The sequence below is a fragment of the Sparus aurata genome, chromosome 2 (assembly GCF_900880675.1).
Source record: "Sparus aurata chromosome 2, fSpaAur1.1, whole genome shotgun sequence".
Taxonomy (NCBI): domain Eukaryota; kingdom Metazoa; phylum Chordata; class Actinopteri; order Spariformes; family Sparidae; genus Sparus; species Sparus aurata.
In genome coordinates this window covers 30,674,847-30,691,585 of record NC_044188.1, presented here as the reverse complement: position 1 = coordinate 30,691,585, position 16,739 = coordinate 30,674,847, and the positions used below count along the sequence as shown (strand labels likewise).

The following is a 16,739-nucleotide window of genomic DNA, read 5'->3' as shown; positions in this document are numbered from 1 at the left end:
CTGATTTGCAAATCTACAATAGTACACAAGTACAGAATGATATTGAGGTGCCCTGTGAGTTTCTTAACACTTTAGAGCTATGAAGCAATGCTTTAAACACACAATATTTATAATAGTCAATTTTTCTCCCTGGGTGTCAAAAGAAAAGATGTTTGACGATGTTTAACTGTTGTGTGTGGAGAGCCGCTGCTCAGCTGCTCAGAGCCTCCAGCTCTGGAGGAGAGAGATGGTGCAGATCCAGACCTTCTGGAGGAATAAATACCTGGGCCCGTATTCACTAAGAATCTTAAGGCTAAAAGTAGTTCCTAACAGGCGAATTTAGGAGCAACTCCTAAAAATAATGGGCGTGTCAGTCGTAACTTTAGGATTCCAAGAGCTATTCACAAAACATTTTAGGCCTAAAAGTAGTAAAAGTCTAGGAGACCTTAGAAGTAGTCCAATGTTTTGGAGACGCTAAATGACAGGGAATTATTAAAACAATCGGATGGACTGCGAAGGGATTGAAGTTGTGGTTGAGTTGGTGAGGTACGCAATAACGTCCCCAACCAACCGAAACAATCCAATAATGCCAGAGTTAAAATGTTTGGCAACACTCCGGTATTTGGCTACGGGGAAAATGCAGCTCTGCAATGCGGATAATTTAGGAATATCACAGCCATCAGTAAGCCGCTCTATCTGCCAAACCATCAACGCGTTCTGTAGACCCCATATAATCTGTCAGTTTATCCGGTTTCCTTTAGACAATCGCCAACAACAAAGAATCAAAGCCAAATTCATGGAAATTGCAGGTATACCCTGTGTGATCGGTGCCATTGATGGGACGCATATTAAAATAATTGCACCTTCTCAGGATGAAGACGTCTTTGTCAATCAGAAAAAGTTGCATTCCATCAATACACAAAATGTCTTTAACACACGTTACAATAAAATGACACAGCTTTTCAAGCAAATGTCGCTTTTATTGACAATTCACGTTTTTCATCGCAATGTTATAATTTTTATTTGGCCAAAGCGTTTTTTTTTTTTTTTGGGGGGGGGGCTCTTTTCATAGGCTTTGTCATGGGCTTGTAGGCAACTTCCTTATTTTCACTTCATGCATTGCGTAGCCTAAATGACTTTTCAATGGACTGCCCTGTCACTCAACAACCAATCACTGTAGGCACCGCTTCTAAGTGCGTCCTTATAAAATGACGTCATCCATAGCAACAGAGAGTTACTTCTAGTTTAGGAGTTCAATGTTTTCATAACTAAAAGTAGGTCTCAGCAGCTTTGTGAATTACCTTTAAGAAATGACTCCTACATAAAAACTTTTAGTCCCATTTAGGAGTACTCCTAACGTTAAGATAAAAGTCTTTGTGAATACGGGCCCTGGTGTCTCATCAGATTCTGCTCTGATCCAGAGCCGTTTACTGACGGGAGGAGAGCTCAGAGATTACGTTCTAACTTTTGGGATTAAAAAGTGGAGTTATGTTCACTCCTGTTTGTCAATTTGACTGCAGCAGTGATCCGTGGAGGTGGCCTGTAATGTTGTAATGTTGACTGCTGACTGGAGCTGGAGGGGAAGTGTGCTTTTCTTCATGAACGTAACGTTACAGCGTAAGTGTGTGCTGTTGATCAGTATCTTATGACAAATGTACAGTAAAGTAATGCCTGTTTGGGGCGAATAAACACAATGATCACACAGGTGCAACTAGGTGGTGTACACACCACTAAACAACCACCAGCTAATGAAAATCGACATGATGTGACTCAGACTTCCTTCCTCCTTCTCTGACTCTCTCCTGAAGTTATAGCAACAGGCGACTAAATGAAACGCACCGTTTACTTGAGTTTGAACATTGTACATTGTGGATAATGTAAGTACACAACTCAACAACAAACAGAAGGGTATGTAACTATAAGTATGTTCTCAGGGTACCTTTAAGTTAGCACTTGACATCTATTCCTATTTGCTCACATACAGCATATAAAGCATTCGCTGGATAATAATCATAACAAAGAGTGCCGTAACATATACATAATAAGATGGATTAAACACAACAGTGAAGAAGAGAATCCAGCTGATATTTCCTCTGTGTGAGGCGTGAGGCGTGAGCTGAGACCCTGTGATGACCCTTAACCATCAACCATCATAAACCTGAACAGGATCGGTTCAACTCTCCAACTCACCATGAAGAACTGGCAGAGGGTGATGTGAGGAAAAATGTTGTGGGCTTTGTTTTTGCCACACGTGACCCGGCTCTGCTGCCAGAAGTGCGAGAGCTGGTTCTGTAGGGGTCCGCTGGGCCGCAGGTAGAGGACAAACTCCCTGGGCAGAGGGTCGTCCAGGAATGGGTCATCCACATGGGAAAAGAGCCTGGGGGGGGGGGGGGGGGGGTGAATGAAGTCGCAGGTCTACTTAGCTGCCATGACAGTGTTAACAAGATGCCCATATTTTCATGATTGCACAGCTTCCAAGAGGTTCTGCCAAACATAACCTACTAGAAGAACTGGGTAAGTACACGGCCATGAATGCAAAGTATCAGAACTGTACGACCAGTGGACCAGGGCTGGCACATTTGAGCTACGCAGCTCCTTTATAATTGGAATTCTTCCAGATTTGAACATATTCTGACACTAAACACTGCTGGCTTGTTTGCTGCTGACATCCCTGTCCCTCTGCAGCAAGGACAGCAGAGATTCAACACTTACGCCTTCATTTAACATTTCACATCATCCATTTTGCTCTCAAGAGCCGTAACTAATGATTCTATCTATCGATCTAATCTGTCAAGTATTTCCTGGATTAATTGTGTGGTTGTTTGATCTATAATGTGTCAGGAAATTGTGAAAAGCCCATGATGAACAGTCATAGTAGCAGGAGAACCAGAAAGTCTAATCAGAAAATTCTGACAGGTTTTTTGTTTTCAATGTCAGTCAATATAATAGTTGACAATCAATCCATGAGCTGTTGCAGCTCTTACTTGGTCTGCGATCCTTTTTGTTGACAGATGCCACAGCAGTCTTTATTTCTAATGCAATGTTTATTTCATTTGATGAAATTATCCACAAACGACAGGAGTATAGAAACTGCCTTCTGAACACAACATTGCCGACACCTTCCTGCAGCAGAGGGCAGTGTAACACATGCTTTGCCCGTCTTGTGACATGTATATGTGAACACTGTGAACACTCGCCTGTTGTTTTAACTTACCAGTCACATGCTGCCTGCACACTCCGACCTCCTGTTGACACCAGAGCCTTCAGCCTGTGAAAGAATATAAGAGGGGAGGAAAAATGGGATAAAACGATCACCGACATGTTACTGATCTGCGTTGTGAGATTGGGTGCAGTGACAGTGTGAGAATAGTCTGTACAATGTGACAATGAGAAAGCCAGAGCGGTGACCTCTGTGTGTCAATGAGCCGAGCAGCAGAGGAACACACTCATCTTGTTCTCTGTACAGTAGTTTGTGTCCTCTGGAGTTTTTTTTCCTGCAGCAGATGGCAAATAAAAGTGTTCTGCATCCACACACCTGTGTGGAAACTCTGACAGCGTAAACAGTTAGAGATTCAATTGAGGGCTTTAAAGGAGGAGGAAATAATGTGGAAAAGGTTGAAAGTTGTTGACTGAACAGAACCGCCGGGGGAGTTGGGTACAAACAATGTCAGTGGAAAAAGAAAACTGGTGAATTATTCAGCATTTTCCTGGTTCGACTGGCTGAAGTGAACTTCTCAACAGAAACACAGCAGATGGAAATATATTTTTTCTCCTCTCTAGTCGGATCTAAGAGACGACTGGCAGTGGTGGAAGTAACTGAGTTTATATTCTGTCTTTGCTAAAATGAGCTGAAAATGCTTCAGTGTGCACTTTTTTGTCCAAACATTTATTCAAGTGCTGAGTAGAGGTCGACCGCTTTTTAAAGGCCGATATAGGCTGCTGGTATTTGGTATTAACTTTATTAGAACTGTTGAGCTGAACATCAGGGCCCTCTCTCTCTCGCCCGCCCTCTCGGTGGTAAGTTACAGTGAAACTCGGGCTTTGTAACATTTGTAAAGTCGAGTAGCTTTGGATATGTGCAGGACACAGTCTTTAGATGAGTTGAGAAGTTGGCAGTAGCTGTCTGTTTGATTGCAAGACACAAGATCTGGAAACGTGTGATTAAGTGGATTGCATCGTTGGAATCTGTTTACACTGGACCATGAGCTGTTCTGAGGCTGAACTGGTCGGGATTACTTCTGTTGCACATCCCGTTACATTGTTAAATGTTAAATGCCACTCTTACCAACATTAATGTTTGGATCATTAATGTTGGTATTGCGATCATTATTGTTGGTGTGCGATTTCATTTCATGAATGGATGGACAGTTAGATGGCTGGATTGTTTGGAAGAGAGAGCAACACATTGGTATGTACAGTACCAGGTAACGTAACATTACCAGAATGGTTTCTGTCCCGGCCTGCTGGCTGCCCTCAGTTCCCCGTCCCCATCGTGGACAAGCTGACGGTGTGGCGTTATATATTTGAGTCTAGATAAACTGAAACGGGTCAGATGAGAGAGGTCTGGTCAAAGATTTAATGGTAGCCCATACTTCCTGACCCTATGACCAGAGTAATGCCTGGAAGGCATTTCATGGAGTAGAGAAAAATGGCCACGTACTCCCCCGCATGGTCGCTGGAGGCTGCGGGGCCATCAGCAAGTATTGGTTTGTGCTATTTGTTAAATAGTTTGTAAAAGGTCCTATCAGTGCTGACAGCAATACGCCGATATAATTTTATGAACATGATGCGAGACTATATATGGTGTTAGATTTTGGATGTCATTCTATGATGATCTGGCATGATAATACTTTTCTTTACCACATTACCAATGATTATTGATTACACATCTTATTGTGTTCATACTGAAAGTACGAACTGTCCCCACAATAATGTCAAAATATCGATATTGGGGTAACATTAAAAAAATATTGAGATATTTGATTTTTTCCCCCAGTCTTACGAATCCAAAAGCATTTATAAAGAGTTTTCGTGGAGATTTGTGAGTTATGCTTTCACTTTGATGAGTGCAGATTTATTTACTTACCATTTACTACCATTTACGTATCCAATCAATACAAACATCACACCAGGCACTCCTCTACATTTGTAAGCAGACTGTGCAGAATTCATTTTACAGCTGCTTTGAATGTTTCTGATCTTGGGGAACCAACAGTTCTCTGTTTACACATCGAGGTAATTGATTTGGAGTTTAGTATCTAGAGTTTAGAGTTTTATCTTTTTGTAACTCTGTTTGCGTGTTAGCTGTTCAGACAGCCACTGTAGTTTACAACTGGTTCCTACTTTTGTTCTTACAGAAAACATTTCAACTTTTGAGAGCAGGAAGATCCTTGGACTAATCATCACCATTAGTATCATCACCATATCATTGCCATTAGTAACATTACCATGTAAGTGGAGGTCAAACCAGTAACATTCACCACTGTGTTGTAATGCCACTGAATTATACAGAAGGGCATTTTAATAATTCAACAATCATAACCACATGTATTTCAGAATCCACACTCCGACAGGGCTGTGTTCATGCTCGGTTGGACGCATTTTACTTGGAACTGTGCACAAATGTGCCGCGGCTTCAGGCCAGATGATGTCATCTGTTGGTCGGCGCATGGACTGTACTTACAAACACTTCTGTCTCACATCTCTGGTGGATTGCCACAAAATTTCAGACAGTGAAGTTACTCCAGCAGATAAATCCTGGGTGAATGTAGCAACAACAGCCCTGCAGCTGGCCAAAGTCACAGTTTATGATACAAATTGAAGTCTTTTAGTTTTGTTTTCCAATGAAAAGTGTCTGTTTCAAGGTAACAGCCCTTTCTCTGAGGCACGACATTTTTAATCTCTCTCTCCACTTTTTGATCTGAATGGCCAGAGTGTATCCATGAGTAATTGAAAATGTACATGTGGTTATAACTGTATATCACTACCAGGAACTGGGAAAGACACATTTGAGTCAAGCAGAGTTACTGATTCTGAGCAGAACGAAATGGATCACAAGTCAGAGGAAGCGTCAGTTCCTTGTAGCTTCCCAGAGCAGCGTGGAGGATGATACGTGGCCTGTGTAGGCAGCACACATTAGCATTGATTCCTCTCACGAGAAGGAATCTGATGACTCCTCTTAACCACACCTACAGACTCACAGTTACTGGTGAAAGAGGTGTTCACTGTCTGAAGTGTGTTATTTCTCCTCCCCACTGTGCTCGGGAGGATTTTCTGCTCTCAGCTACATGTCCACTGTCGTCTCTCTCTGGCTGAGTAACTCCTGAGAGGGAACAGTCAAGAAGCTTTGAATGAAGATGTTGAAGTCCTGATTACACAAAACCGACGAGGCTAGAGAGAAGAGTGATTTTTCTGCTTGCTGCCTCCGTCCCTACATCAGCAACACCTGGAGGCTGTGCAGATCTGCAGATCAGATGATTCATATAGGAGCCACAGAATCTAATTAGCTGACACTCAGAAGATAAGAGCTCCTGCATGCTCATGTGCTTTTCATCTCTGGGGAGCGAGCAGCTTCAGCACGCCGTCACATGTTGCTCCTGTGGGATGGGACGTGTGCAGGTGTGTGTCTGTATACGTGCACTCACAACTGCATGCTGGCCGTGTGTTAGGGTTAGATTATCACAGCTCTTTGAAGGTGGCTGCTTGGATTGAAGGCCAGTGTTGTTTCATCCTGTGTGCCAATAAGCAGCAACATGTTTTCTGCTAACTAGCTCTGATAAAATACAAGTTTCCTGCCCAGCACCAAACAGCAGACCAACACATCAGCTACTAGCTCACTAAGACAGTTTAGCAGCCCAGCAGATGGTGACAAGATTAGATTTCAGAAGTGCCAAAGGAGGTCGGACCTACACATTCTCTACGTAAGCTAGGATTTAAACAATACACTTCATTTTTTCTCCACTTGTTTATTAGTTTCAAATGATTAAAAAAAGAAAGAAGAAAGTTATTCAACACATGAATAACTCTGTTATATAAAGTTGTACTGTGGTGTGTGTTCCTCTGCACTGTAGGGCCAGAACAAAACTGCTGATGCAGCTTTAAACAGACAGTTTTAACCAATTTGCTCATATATTCATGCTGTGTATATTAAAAGACATGCTTTCATATGAATCATTTAAAATGGCATGATTAGACGTTTTCATATGCTATCTTTATTGCTGATGTAGTGTGTATGTGACACTTCTCAACTGTCTTTAGGGTTCACACTGCAAGATTCAGTCCTGTCTGCATGTGCTTTGACTCTCAGTGCTGTGGCTACCCTCTCGACACTGATTTCACTATAATAATTGTAATATTGTAAAAAATAAAATGAACACACTATTCTTGTTGTTATCCATAAATTGCTCATTGAAAAGGGAGAATAAAGGTGCGCTGTCCAAAAGAAGAGTTTGACAAATATCTGACTCGCTATCAGGAATGTATTGATCCCTAACGCGAAATTGGTACATTACAGATTTAAATTAAATATAGAAGACCAGAAAGTAAAAATAAAATACAAGGAAGTTAGAAGAGGTGAGCATGTGGTGGATTCAGTCTTTTTGCCTGGGGATTATTCATCGTTAGGCTGGAGGCCTTCATCAGACACTCGACCCCTCCACAGTGAATCAGCATGCAGATTTGACAGAGCTGGCTCCCGTCACTCAGTCGAATATGATCATATGTGTCACATCAGCAGTGGGCCAGCCCGCTTTTTTCACACCACACTTGTTTTGGAAGGTCAAAGCAACACTGGGTTCACACACATGATGCAAATCATGTAAACCAAGGAAGGACAACCCCACACTTTTCTGTGAAGCCTCACCGCAGCGAGCTCAGTCAGCAGCAGCCGTGACCACAGCAGAGACGGTCTTCAGAGCCAGCTTATGGCGTCCCACAGGTGGAGACCTACATACCATTGAATATGTGTGTGAGAGAATCAGAGAGAAGGAAGAGGGTGAGAAGCAGCGGCTGAAGGAAGGACCTTAAACCACTTCAACACACCCCCACGCACACCCCCAGCCACACACACACACACACAGATAAAGGAACACCAGGCTAACATTCAGCATTAGTGACGGGCTGATATGTGACTGAGACGGGCTTCAAAACCATGACAAAGTAATGAAAAGGAGAAGTGGGTCCTGTGACACATATGATATATGATGTATCACCAGGTTAGTCAGAGCATCACTTACTGTAAAAACTCAAACTCAAATGTCATTTTAGTTTGTTCACGTCAGCAATGTGAAGAGAAGACAGCCGTACGGTCCGCTCTGCGCGAAGGTGACAGTCTTGTTCCTGAACGACAGCATTTAACACCACGTAGATAAAGAGCGTCACTACACATCAATCAATCTGACACTATGACACGAGGCTGTTAGTCAGTCATAGGAGACCTGACTATTTTTTTGGTTCGTGTTTGTCATGACAAATGTACAGCTCAACAGAGAAGATACAGCACGGATGTAAAACGCTGCTGTCAGACACGACTTCAGAGGATTCACAAAGAAATCCACAGTCCAGCAGCACACATCGTCCAGTAGACGACCGAGGGAAAACAGAAAGTGATTTACATCTGTACAGTTTCCCTTGATTCTTGAAACTACTGAATGCTGTTGTGTTAAGCTTTTGTCTTAAGCATGGCTGCCATCTGCATCAGCGATACCAGCCTGTGTTTTTTCTACCCGGTATCGGATTAGAAAAGAAATCACTTACTAGAAGTGAGACGCCGCTGTTGAATTTAAGACCAGCATCGTCATCATGTTGTACTGTACGTGTGTCTGCCAGAGTGGTGAGCTCGACAGGAGTGGCGATGGGAGCCAGGGGTTATCAAACAGTCAGCCGTGACTCAGTTTGATGGAGTGCAGCGAATGGTTAATCCTCCCTCTGGAACACTAGAAGATGACTAGAGTTGGATTAGACGAGCGTGCAGTTTCATGTCGATGACGAGATGGAGACAGGCCAAGCAATGAGCTGTTGCACCACAGACAAGCAATTACACCATTTTTTTTAGTCGATGACTAGAAAATCCATCAACAGAATATTCACACAATGATAAAGTTATGACCAGTCCCCCACCTCCCACATCCAAGAGTCACCAGTGCGGTTTAGTTTGTTAACACGCAGGCTGTTGAGTCGGATCAGCACCCATGAGCCAATCTCCTGAAACCTGCCAAACTGAAAATGTCAGTAAAAGGTAATCCTAAAGCTCCGAGGCCTCACCACACTACCAAAATGTTGTCCAGGCAAATGTATTTATGATATGAAAAATGTGTACAGAGTTCCAGGAAGTGACAGAGAAACACCCGTCAACCTGTTTGTGACTCCACACTCAGAAAGTTAGTGAGACGAATATGAGTGTCAAATGTGTGAAAAACACTTGAATGTTCTGGCATCGAGCGAACACGAGTCGCAACTGGATATTTGTGGCTGGCACTATCCCCTGTTATGTCTGGTGAAAAGCAAACACTGCATTCCACCGTAAGACCCTCACACGTGGCGGCAGCACCGTCTCGGTTTGCAGATGCCGTGCTGCATCGAGACCCGTTCGACCTTCAGCCGCCTCGTGATTCTGCCCCGCACGAGAGAATCCTGCAGAGTCGCATCAGGCGTAACGACACAGGCTCACACAGCCTGGCCATAATATTAAACGACTAGAGATTCTTCGTCAGTCCAAGTCCAAAATCCAGAGCTTGTACGAGCAACTCCTGCTTGGAGCAAACACATGTCAGTGAGCTGAGGGGTATTTATGCTGAGGACGGAGCCAAAATTCCTCCGCAGCACTGTGAGCAGCTACTCGTGCTGGTGTTCAGTGGCACTTACTGCTGCTAAATGTGGTGTGACCAGGCATTACTTATCACACAGGGACGCGTGCTTGCCTCAATTAACAAATCACCTAAGGACCAGCGGTGCAAAGCATGCTTTACATCACATTTAGTGGTTCTTCGTTTGTCTACTGATGCTTAACGAAACCTCTACTGAGTAAAAATACAGACAACCACAAGGATGAGCAACTCTGCACTGCAGGAGGTTACACAGGATACCGGTTTACACTTCAACAAAACGTGTCACATCACGTACACAGTGCGTGTTTATTTTACATTTTTTAAATTTTATTTTGGGGCTTTGTATGGCTTTATTGATAGTACCGCTTCAGAGAGATAACAGGAAACAGGATGAGAGAGAGTGGGGTGACACACAGCGCAGCGGCCCCGGGCAGGGACTGGAGCCCGGGGCCGCTGCAGCCAGAAAGGACCATGTGGTCTTTGTGACTGAACCTAACCAGGGAACAAGCAGAGCATCTTCACAAGGTGAAATGTTAAAAAAACACGTTAAGTTCCATATACCTATTGTTTTGCTGATATCTCTGCCCGAGTGGGTCGGGCAGAGATATCCTGACATTTACTCAGAACACATCATGAATGACGAGAAAAAGAAGTACAAAGTGATTTAGATAATCGGTGAATTGTCATGGAGCTGATTCTGACGTAGTTTCCTTCTTTAGAAACAGAATTTTTCAGGGGCGTCACGTAGCTGAATGAGCGTTGCTCCACATGCTTTATGGGGTTATTTCTGCTCCTATCTGCAGGGCTGTTGGGGAGATTCACCAGCTCTAACAGGTTAGTGGGTACCTAGATCTGAAGTTACTCTTTTTCTTTTAGTACCTGTTCCTGAATCATGACTTAAAAATAACCAGAGCAAAAAAAAAACCAAAAAAAAACCCTCACAGAACGTATATTTTTGGATTCCCCTTGACAACTCACATTTCCTTTTTGTGCTGTTGCCTCTCAGGGTTTCCATAGCTGTGGGTAGCTGTTTCATAAGGCGAGTCCTGAGCTGAGTCAAACATGTCGATTACAGGCTCGTGGGGACTGAAGGAGGATCCCTTGTAAGCACTCCTCTTCTGGAGAAAATCTGATTTTTAGTTTGAAGAAATCAAACGTAGTGTGTTCAGAAAAGCTGGTGGTGGAGCAGCCTGGGCCTGAGGTTTGCTGATTAAAGCAGGGAGAGATGGGTTTGGTCTGCTGGGAGCAGAGCTGCTGCACCAAAGCCTCAAAGGCCAGCTCCTCACCACTCCCTCCGTCCCTCATGATGACAGTGCAACTGTGCACTCGCGCTCAGCCCCGAGCGCTCGCCTCAGCTTAATGCTGCAGTAGTCGTTCACGGCATAAAATCCGGCTGTCAACAGAAATGTCCTCAGAGCCATCATTACTTTGGTGAATTTACTCTGGTTTGTACAGAAACTGGGTCTTGGAAAAGGCACCAGAGGAACACTCGAAGATTTCAATAATATGATTTAGAAAAGCCACCAGTTTGGCTGAGCGCTACTTTGTGTTAGAGGTCAACTCCTGTTTCCAAAACTCTGCATTTACTATAAACTGAAGCTACAAATTATGGAGCAGGGAATGACAGACCGACATGAGACACATCGAGGCAAAATGAGCTAGCTTTCATGCTAACTTCAACTGATCAGTGTGGTCTTCTTAGACAGCTGATGCTGGTGACGGCCGTTTATGTCTCCGTCTGTATTTAAGTCACCTTCATGTTAAATTTCAACAAGCTTGCCATATTTTTAATTCGGTGTCAGCACGACAAAGCCTCCTGACCAGGACGGTTATGGTAATGTATCATCAGACCCGGTCAGACGAGAAAATCAATCAATTTTATCTAATGACAAATTAGCCTAGCTTAGCTTCAGGAATGTCAATAGGGAGAAACTGCTACTGTACCCAGAGCTGACCTGCCCTCGATCAACTCCAACAGTCCCCCCAGTGCTACAACCACAAAGAGGGAGATGAGAACGTCTCTAGTTTTTCTTTCATTTTTCATACTTTATTCATTAAGTTAGGAGTTGAAATGTATTTTCTGTAAATGAGATTTTCTAACATGATGGTCTAAAACTGTATGTCTTCTCCCAACTGCTACAAAGTCATGTCTGGAGATATATCAGATACATACTGAATTATTTATGTTGTGTACTTAGATATGTATTAGATATGATAGATATGTATTCAATCATTTATGTACTTACACATGTATTCATTTTTCTGTTATTCATCAGCCAAAAATAGTGAAAGCTGTCTGTCTGATACACACTGTGGATGATCAAAACTAGTTTTTCTTGAGGGTCTTCACTGTTTGGAGCCTCAAACTAAGTCTCATCCATTAGAGCTGGGTGACAGTGACTGGCCAATACCAGTGGAGCTGAATTAAAACCATGTTTTAAGTAAAAAGTAAAAGATTAAAGATGTTAGTCATTGACCTCCAGTTTTCTATGATAGCAAACTGGATATCTTTGTGTTTTGTGATGTTAGTCCAACAAAACATGACACCATGGAAACTGCGATGAGCATTTTCAACAGTTACTTATAATTTTCAGGCCAAAAGATTAAACGACAAAGTAAATGGCGGATGAATGGATAGTGAAAATAGTCCCCAGTATCTGCTACGGATATCTGAATGGTATTAAAAGGCCAATATCAGCTCCACTCTGGTGGTTAGCACTCCCTGCGTTCCCATGATAAAACCACTGCTGCACAGCTGTTTCACTGCCGTACAGTCCCAACAAGAGCTCTTAGAGGCTCTCCACCTGCGAGCAGACGGAGCAGTGTGGGTTGAGAGCCGACCGAATAAAAGGTCTTTGTAGGGAAATGTCCCTGGATGATGATTTTTCCTCATCAGTAAAGAAAATAGTGCAAAAAAAGTCAAACTAAATGCAGGCTGTTGAGAGCTGCGCTGGTTTTCTTCAACCTCAGATGGAGGACGTGGCCCCTCGAGCTCGCTCCATCTACTAACCATTCAAACTCGGTTTTTCAAGCAATACATTACATGCAGACATTAAAGTCATTTTCTAGATGAGGAATAGTTCTGCTTTTTGTAAAAAAAAAAAAAAAAAGTATATATATATATATATATATATATATATATATATATATATATATATATACACTGTGACATGCAATAGTTCCTTATTAACACATGCAGAGTCAATCCTTCATCTTAAAGGCCTTTATTGTGAGAAAACCACTTGCTCACTCTCGCCCACAGACATGTGAAAGCAAGTTTTCCAACCGTAGAGAGTCCTGTTTTAACTGCTCGGCTCACAGAGACAGGAAGAGAAACAGACAAGGCAGCGCGCAACACGCCCACGCAACACAACACTGCTCAGGCCCGTACATCACACAGCGCTAAAGTTTAACCCGAAGTACATTACCCCGCGGCCCGACACACGACAGGTTTAAGGAATAAACAAGACACATTCACGTGAACAGGGCTACCAGCTTTACACTGAAAGACACAGGAAGTGGGCTCCGAGGTTAGACAGTGTACGTGTTTACAGAAAAAAAGGCCCTTCTCTCAATATTATCAGTTTGAACATCTCCATGTACTCAAGTGTTCATACATATTTATACATAATATTTGTTTGCTATGTAGGATTGCTGTAGACATGTACATGGAGCTTGTAGTAGCTGTGCTGTCCACTGAATGTGCCCACGACCCAAAGATGTTCAGTTTACTGTCGCAGAGGAAAGAAACTAGAACATATTCACATTCAACAAGCTGAAATCAAAGAATCTGGACTTCTGTTCTTCTTAAGAGGCCACTGAAAACAATGAATCAGTTATCAAAATAGTTGCTAATTAATGGATATATTTATTAATTGTTGCAGAAACGACAAAGTGTTCCTCTCTAAGAGAATGTTGACATTCCTCCTCCTGACACTGTTTCTGATAAAAGGAAAATAACACCGGTTGGTAAAATAGTGGCAGAACACAAAGAAATGAAAGAGTCACTTTTTTTTTACTCTTTAATGCAATACATTTAGCATTTTGATGGGAGTGTCTCAATTTTGAGAGTGGACATGTATTCAATATACAGTCACTGGAGTCACTGGAACCTAAAAAATATGGTCCATGGGCTTTTGGTTAGCCTGGTTGTTATTTAGCTAACTGTGTTAGTCAGCAAACAACATCCTTAGAGATTGCACAGAGAAGATAATATGGAACACGCAGTAACTACTGTATGTCAGGAAACTTGACATTGATGAGCTACCTGCCATATATCATATCAAACATGTATTTGCTGCTGCTGCAAAAGCTTCTCCTCTTTTGTTCCTCTCTACAAATCATTTACAGCAAAATTGGAGAGACAAAACTCAAACTATACAGCACACACAGCGGTATGAGGATCCCACGCTCCACTAACTGGCTCACTGAGCTTTGCAAACAAAAAAATTCAAGAACATTATAATTCTATTTTTTAAATACAGCAGGTCAGCTGTGCTCAGCTCTGGTTTAAATGTTAACATGTTGACTTAATAAAACTCTGGTACCCGCTGATGGAATTATTTGTTCGACATTTCAATAGCTTGAATGATTAACCTTCTACTATATGAAATATCATTTCCATTAGTTTTTTTCACTCACACATCAGGTATTCTGCATCGGTTTGATACTGAGACCATCGTGGAGCTCTATGACTCACCGTTCAGTGAGAAGAGAAACCCAGAGCACCCGGGGTTACCTCTGTGCCCACATCTTAAATCATTTACTTTCCACACTCGTAACCCCCAAAGTGTTCCATAAGAAATAAATTGTGACTGACATTTAATATCCTTCTGTCAATCACGGATGTGTCATAAAGACCCACATATTTAAAATAAAAACTTAGAAAATCACAGTAGTGTTTCAGTGGGTTTCAGAGACATCCTGTATCTAGAATGTATCATTTTCCACATTGAAACAGATCACCATGAAACAATACAACTATCCATGAGAAGCCATTACATTAGAAAGGGTTATAAATACTGAACCTGTGTATTGACTTAGGTTAGAGTCTCTCCACCCTGCTATAAGACATGTTTCTGACACAGACACGCTGACTGTACAGCACAAACGTCAGGCAGCAGAGTGGGCGGCACACTGCAGCAGCCTGATGCTCTGCTCCAGACCCACTGAAACCCGGAGCCGGCTACACTTGTCTGTCCTCTGCCTCATGTTGCAGCTGTGAGCAGGCAACAGTTCAGAACATATGAACATGTAAATGAAACTGATCCTCGACAGTCGGTGTGGAGGCTGCACATTTTTAACTTGGAGCAGTTTAACTGCTTTGTTCAATGAGGAAAAACAGAAAGTAGTAACCAGTTGTCGGGGACAGTTGTCTTGATGGCGGCTCACTCAGGATGCACAGAGCCTGTCCTTTGCATTGTCAGACAACTGCTGGACTGCCCCCGCAGACCCAAGAGACAAACGTGGAACCAGGCCCGATATACCAACACCCCCATCTGCATCTACACAGCTGATGCACGGGCTTCATATTGGGCTTCTGTGAAACATGAGAGCGGGCGTGGCTGCTCAACTTTGATGGATGTGACTCAGTTTGACTGTTTGCATTTCTGCAACACACATATCACATCAACTAAATGCCCTCAGCCTGGACTGTCTGTATGACAACATCTGATCGCACTCAGATTCAAATTAAACTTGTGAATATATTTTGCTGTCTGTTGGTTTCAGGCTGTTTATCAGCTGTCCAGCATTCACACCGACCACAAATGGGCCCACCCATGTAAGAGGAAACACATGCACACACATGCGCACACACAAACACACACACCACCCCCTCACGGGAAGCCTCGTTCAGTTGAGCAGCTCTGTCACTGTGGGAAATCCCATGGCTCTGTGTCCTCTGACTGCATGCATCCTCACACTTCCTGTTTACAAACACACACACACACACACACACACACACATGCACATGCACACACACACACACACACACACACACACACACACACACACACACATGCACACTGTAGAAAAGTACATGTAACTCTGTGAAGAGAAAGAGCTTGGTGAGCCACAGTATCCAGAGGTAACCCCACAGGATTCTGCTCCTCTCGCTGTGTTCCACCGACTCACAGAGGAAGAGGAGTAGACATCTCGTACTGTGACTCTCAACATATCCGCCCTCACCACAGCGCGAGGCTGCATGAGTCGTTCAATCACAGGGAGACTTCTGTCTTCTCATATTGTTTCTGGCATGAAAAGGTATAACCGATCAAGTCATGACAAAAAAAAACTTCCATCAGAGAAAAGCCTGCAAACTAACTATGATAATGATTTTGTGTTTTTTTTAAATCTCCCCTGTGAAATGGGACAACCCTTCAACACCCTCATACATCGTCAGCAGCTGTTAGGGACATTTATGTAAACTGATTGGACATTTCCAACAATCAGCTGTGGTGATTTCTGTTCTGTTACTGTGACAACCCTAGTATTATCTTAATGTAATTTAATGTATGTGATGGAGACAGAAAAGAACACAATTCATTCACAACCTCAGCCTGTCAATCCAGTCATCAGATACAAATGAACACTGCCAATGAACCACTGTCACAGGTTTCCTATGACAGATCTAGTATATGATAGAATTTTTGTTTTAAAATCTGCACAGGTCACAAGTGAGTCCGAAAACAGTGAGCAATGTGTGTGCTGGAACAAAACCAGGAAGTGTAACTTTCACCAAAATAACTTATTGTGACCTAAATCTATGAATGTTATTTACCCTAACCTGAACCCAAAAGCTGAGCTCAAATTAAAAAAGAAATAGGTCTATGCTAATTATGTGAAAATATGAATGTCAGACTGTGAATAATAACTGGGCCAGCACTGTCTGCACTGTACAATACAAATGCAAATGCATCTTGTCCTTATGGAGCT

At 42.8% G+C, this 16,739-nt stretch overlaps 1 protein-coding gene across 2 annotated transcripts in view; it reads right to left on the bottom strand.

The window, feature by feature from the left end:
- ubash3bb (ubiquitin associated and SH3 domain containing Bb) overlaps window positions 1-16,739 on the bottom strand; it is a 46,245-nt gene that overhangs the window by 11,389 nt on the left and 18,117 nt on the right. For both annotated transcript variants that reach the window (XM_030437826.1, XM_030437834.1), the window contains exons 2-3: window positions 3,194-3,247; window positions 2,170-2,356 (exon numbers count right to left, since the gene is read on the bottom strand). In XM_030437826.1, coding sequence (XP_030293686.1) covers window positions 2,170-2,356; window positions 3,194-3,247 — 241 coding nt within the window. The remainder of the gene's footprint in view (window positions 1-2,169; window positions 2,357-3,193; window positions 3,248-16,739) is intronic.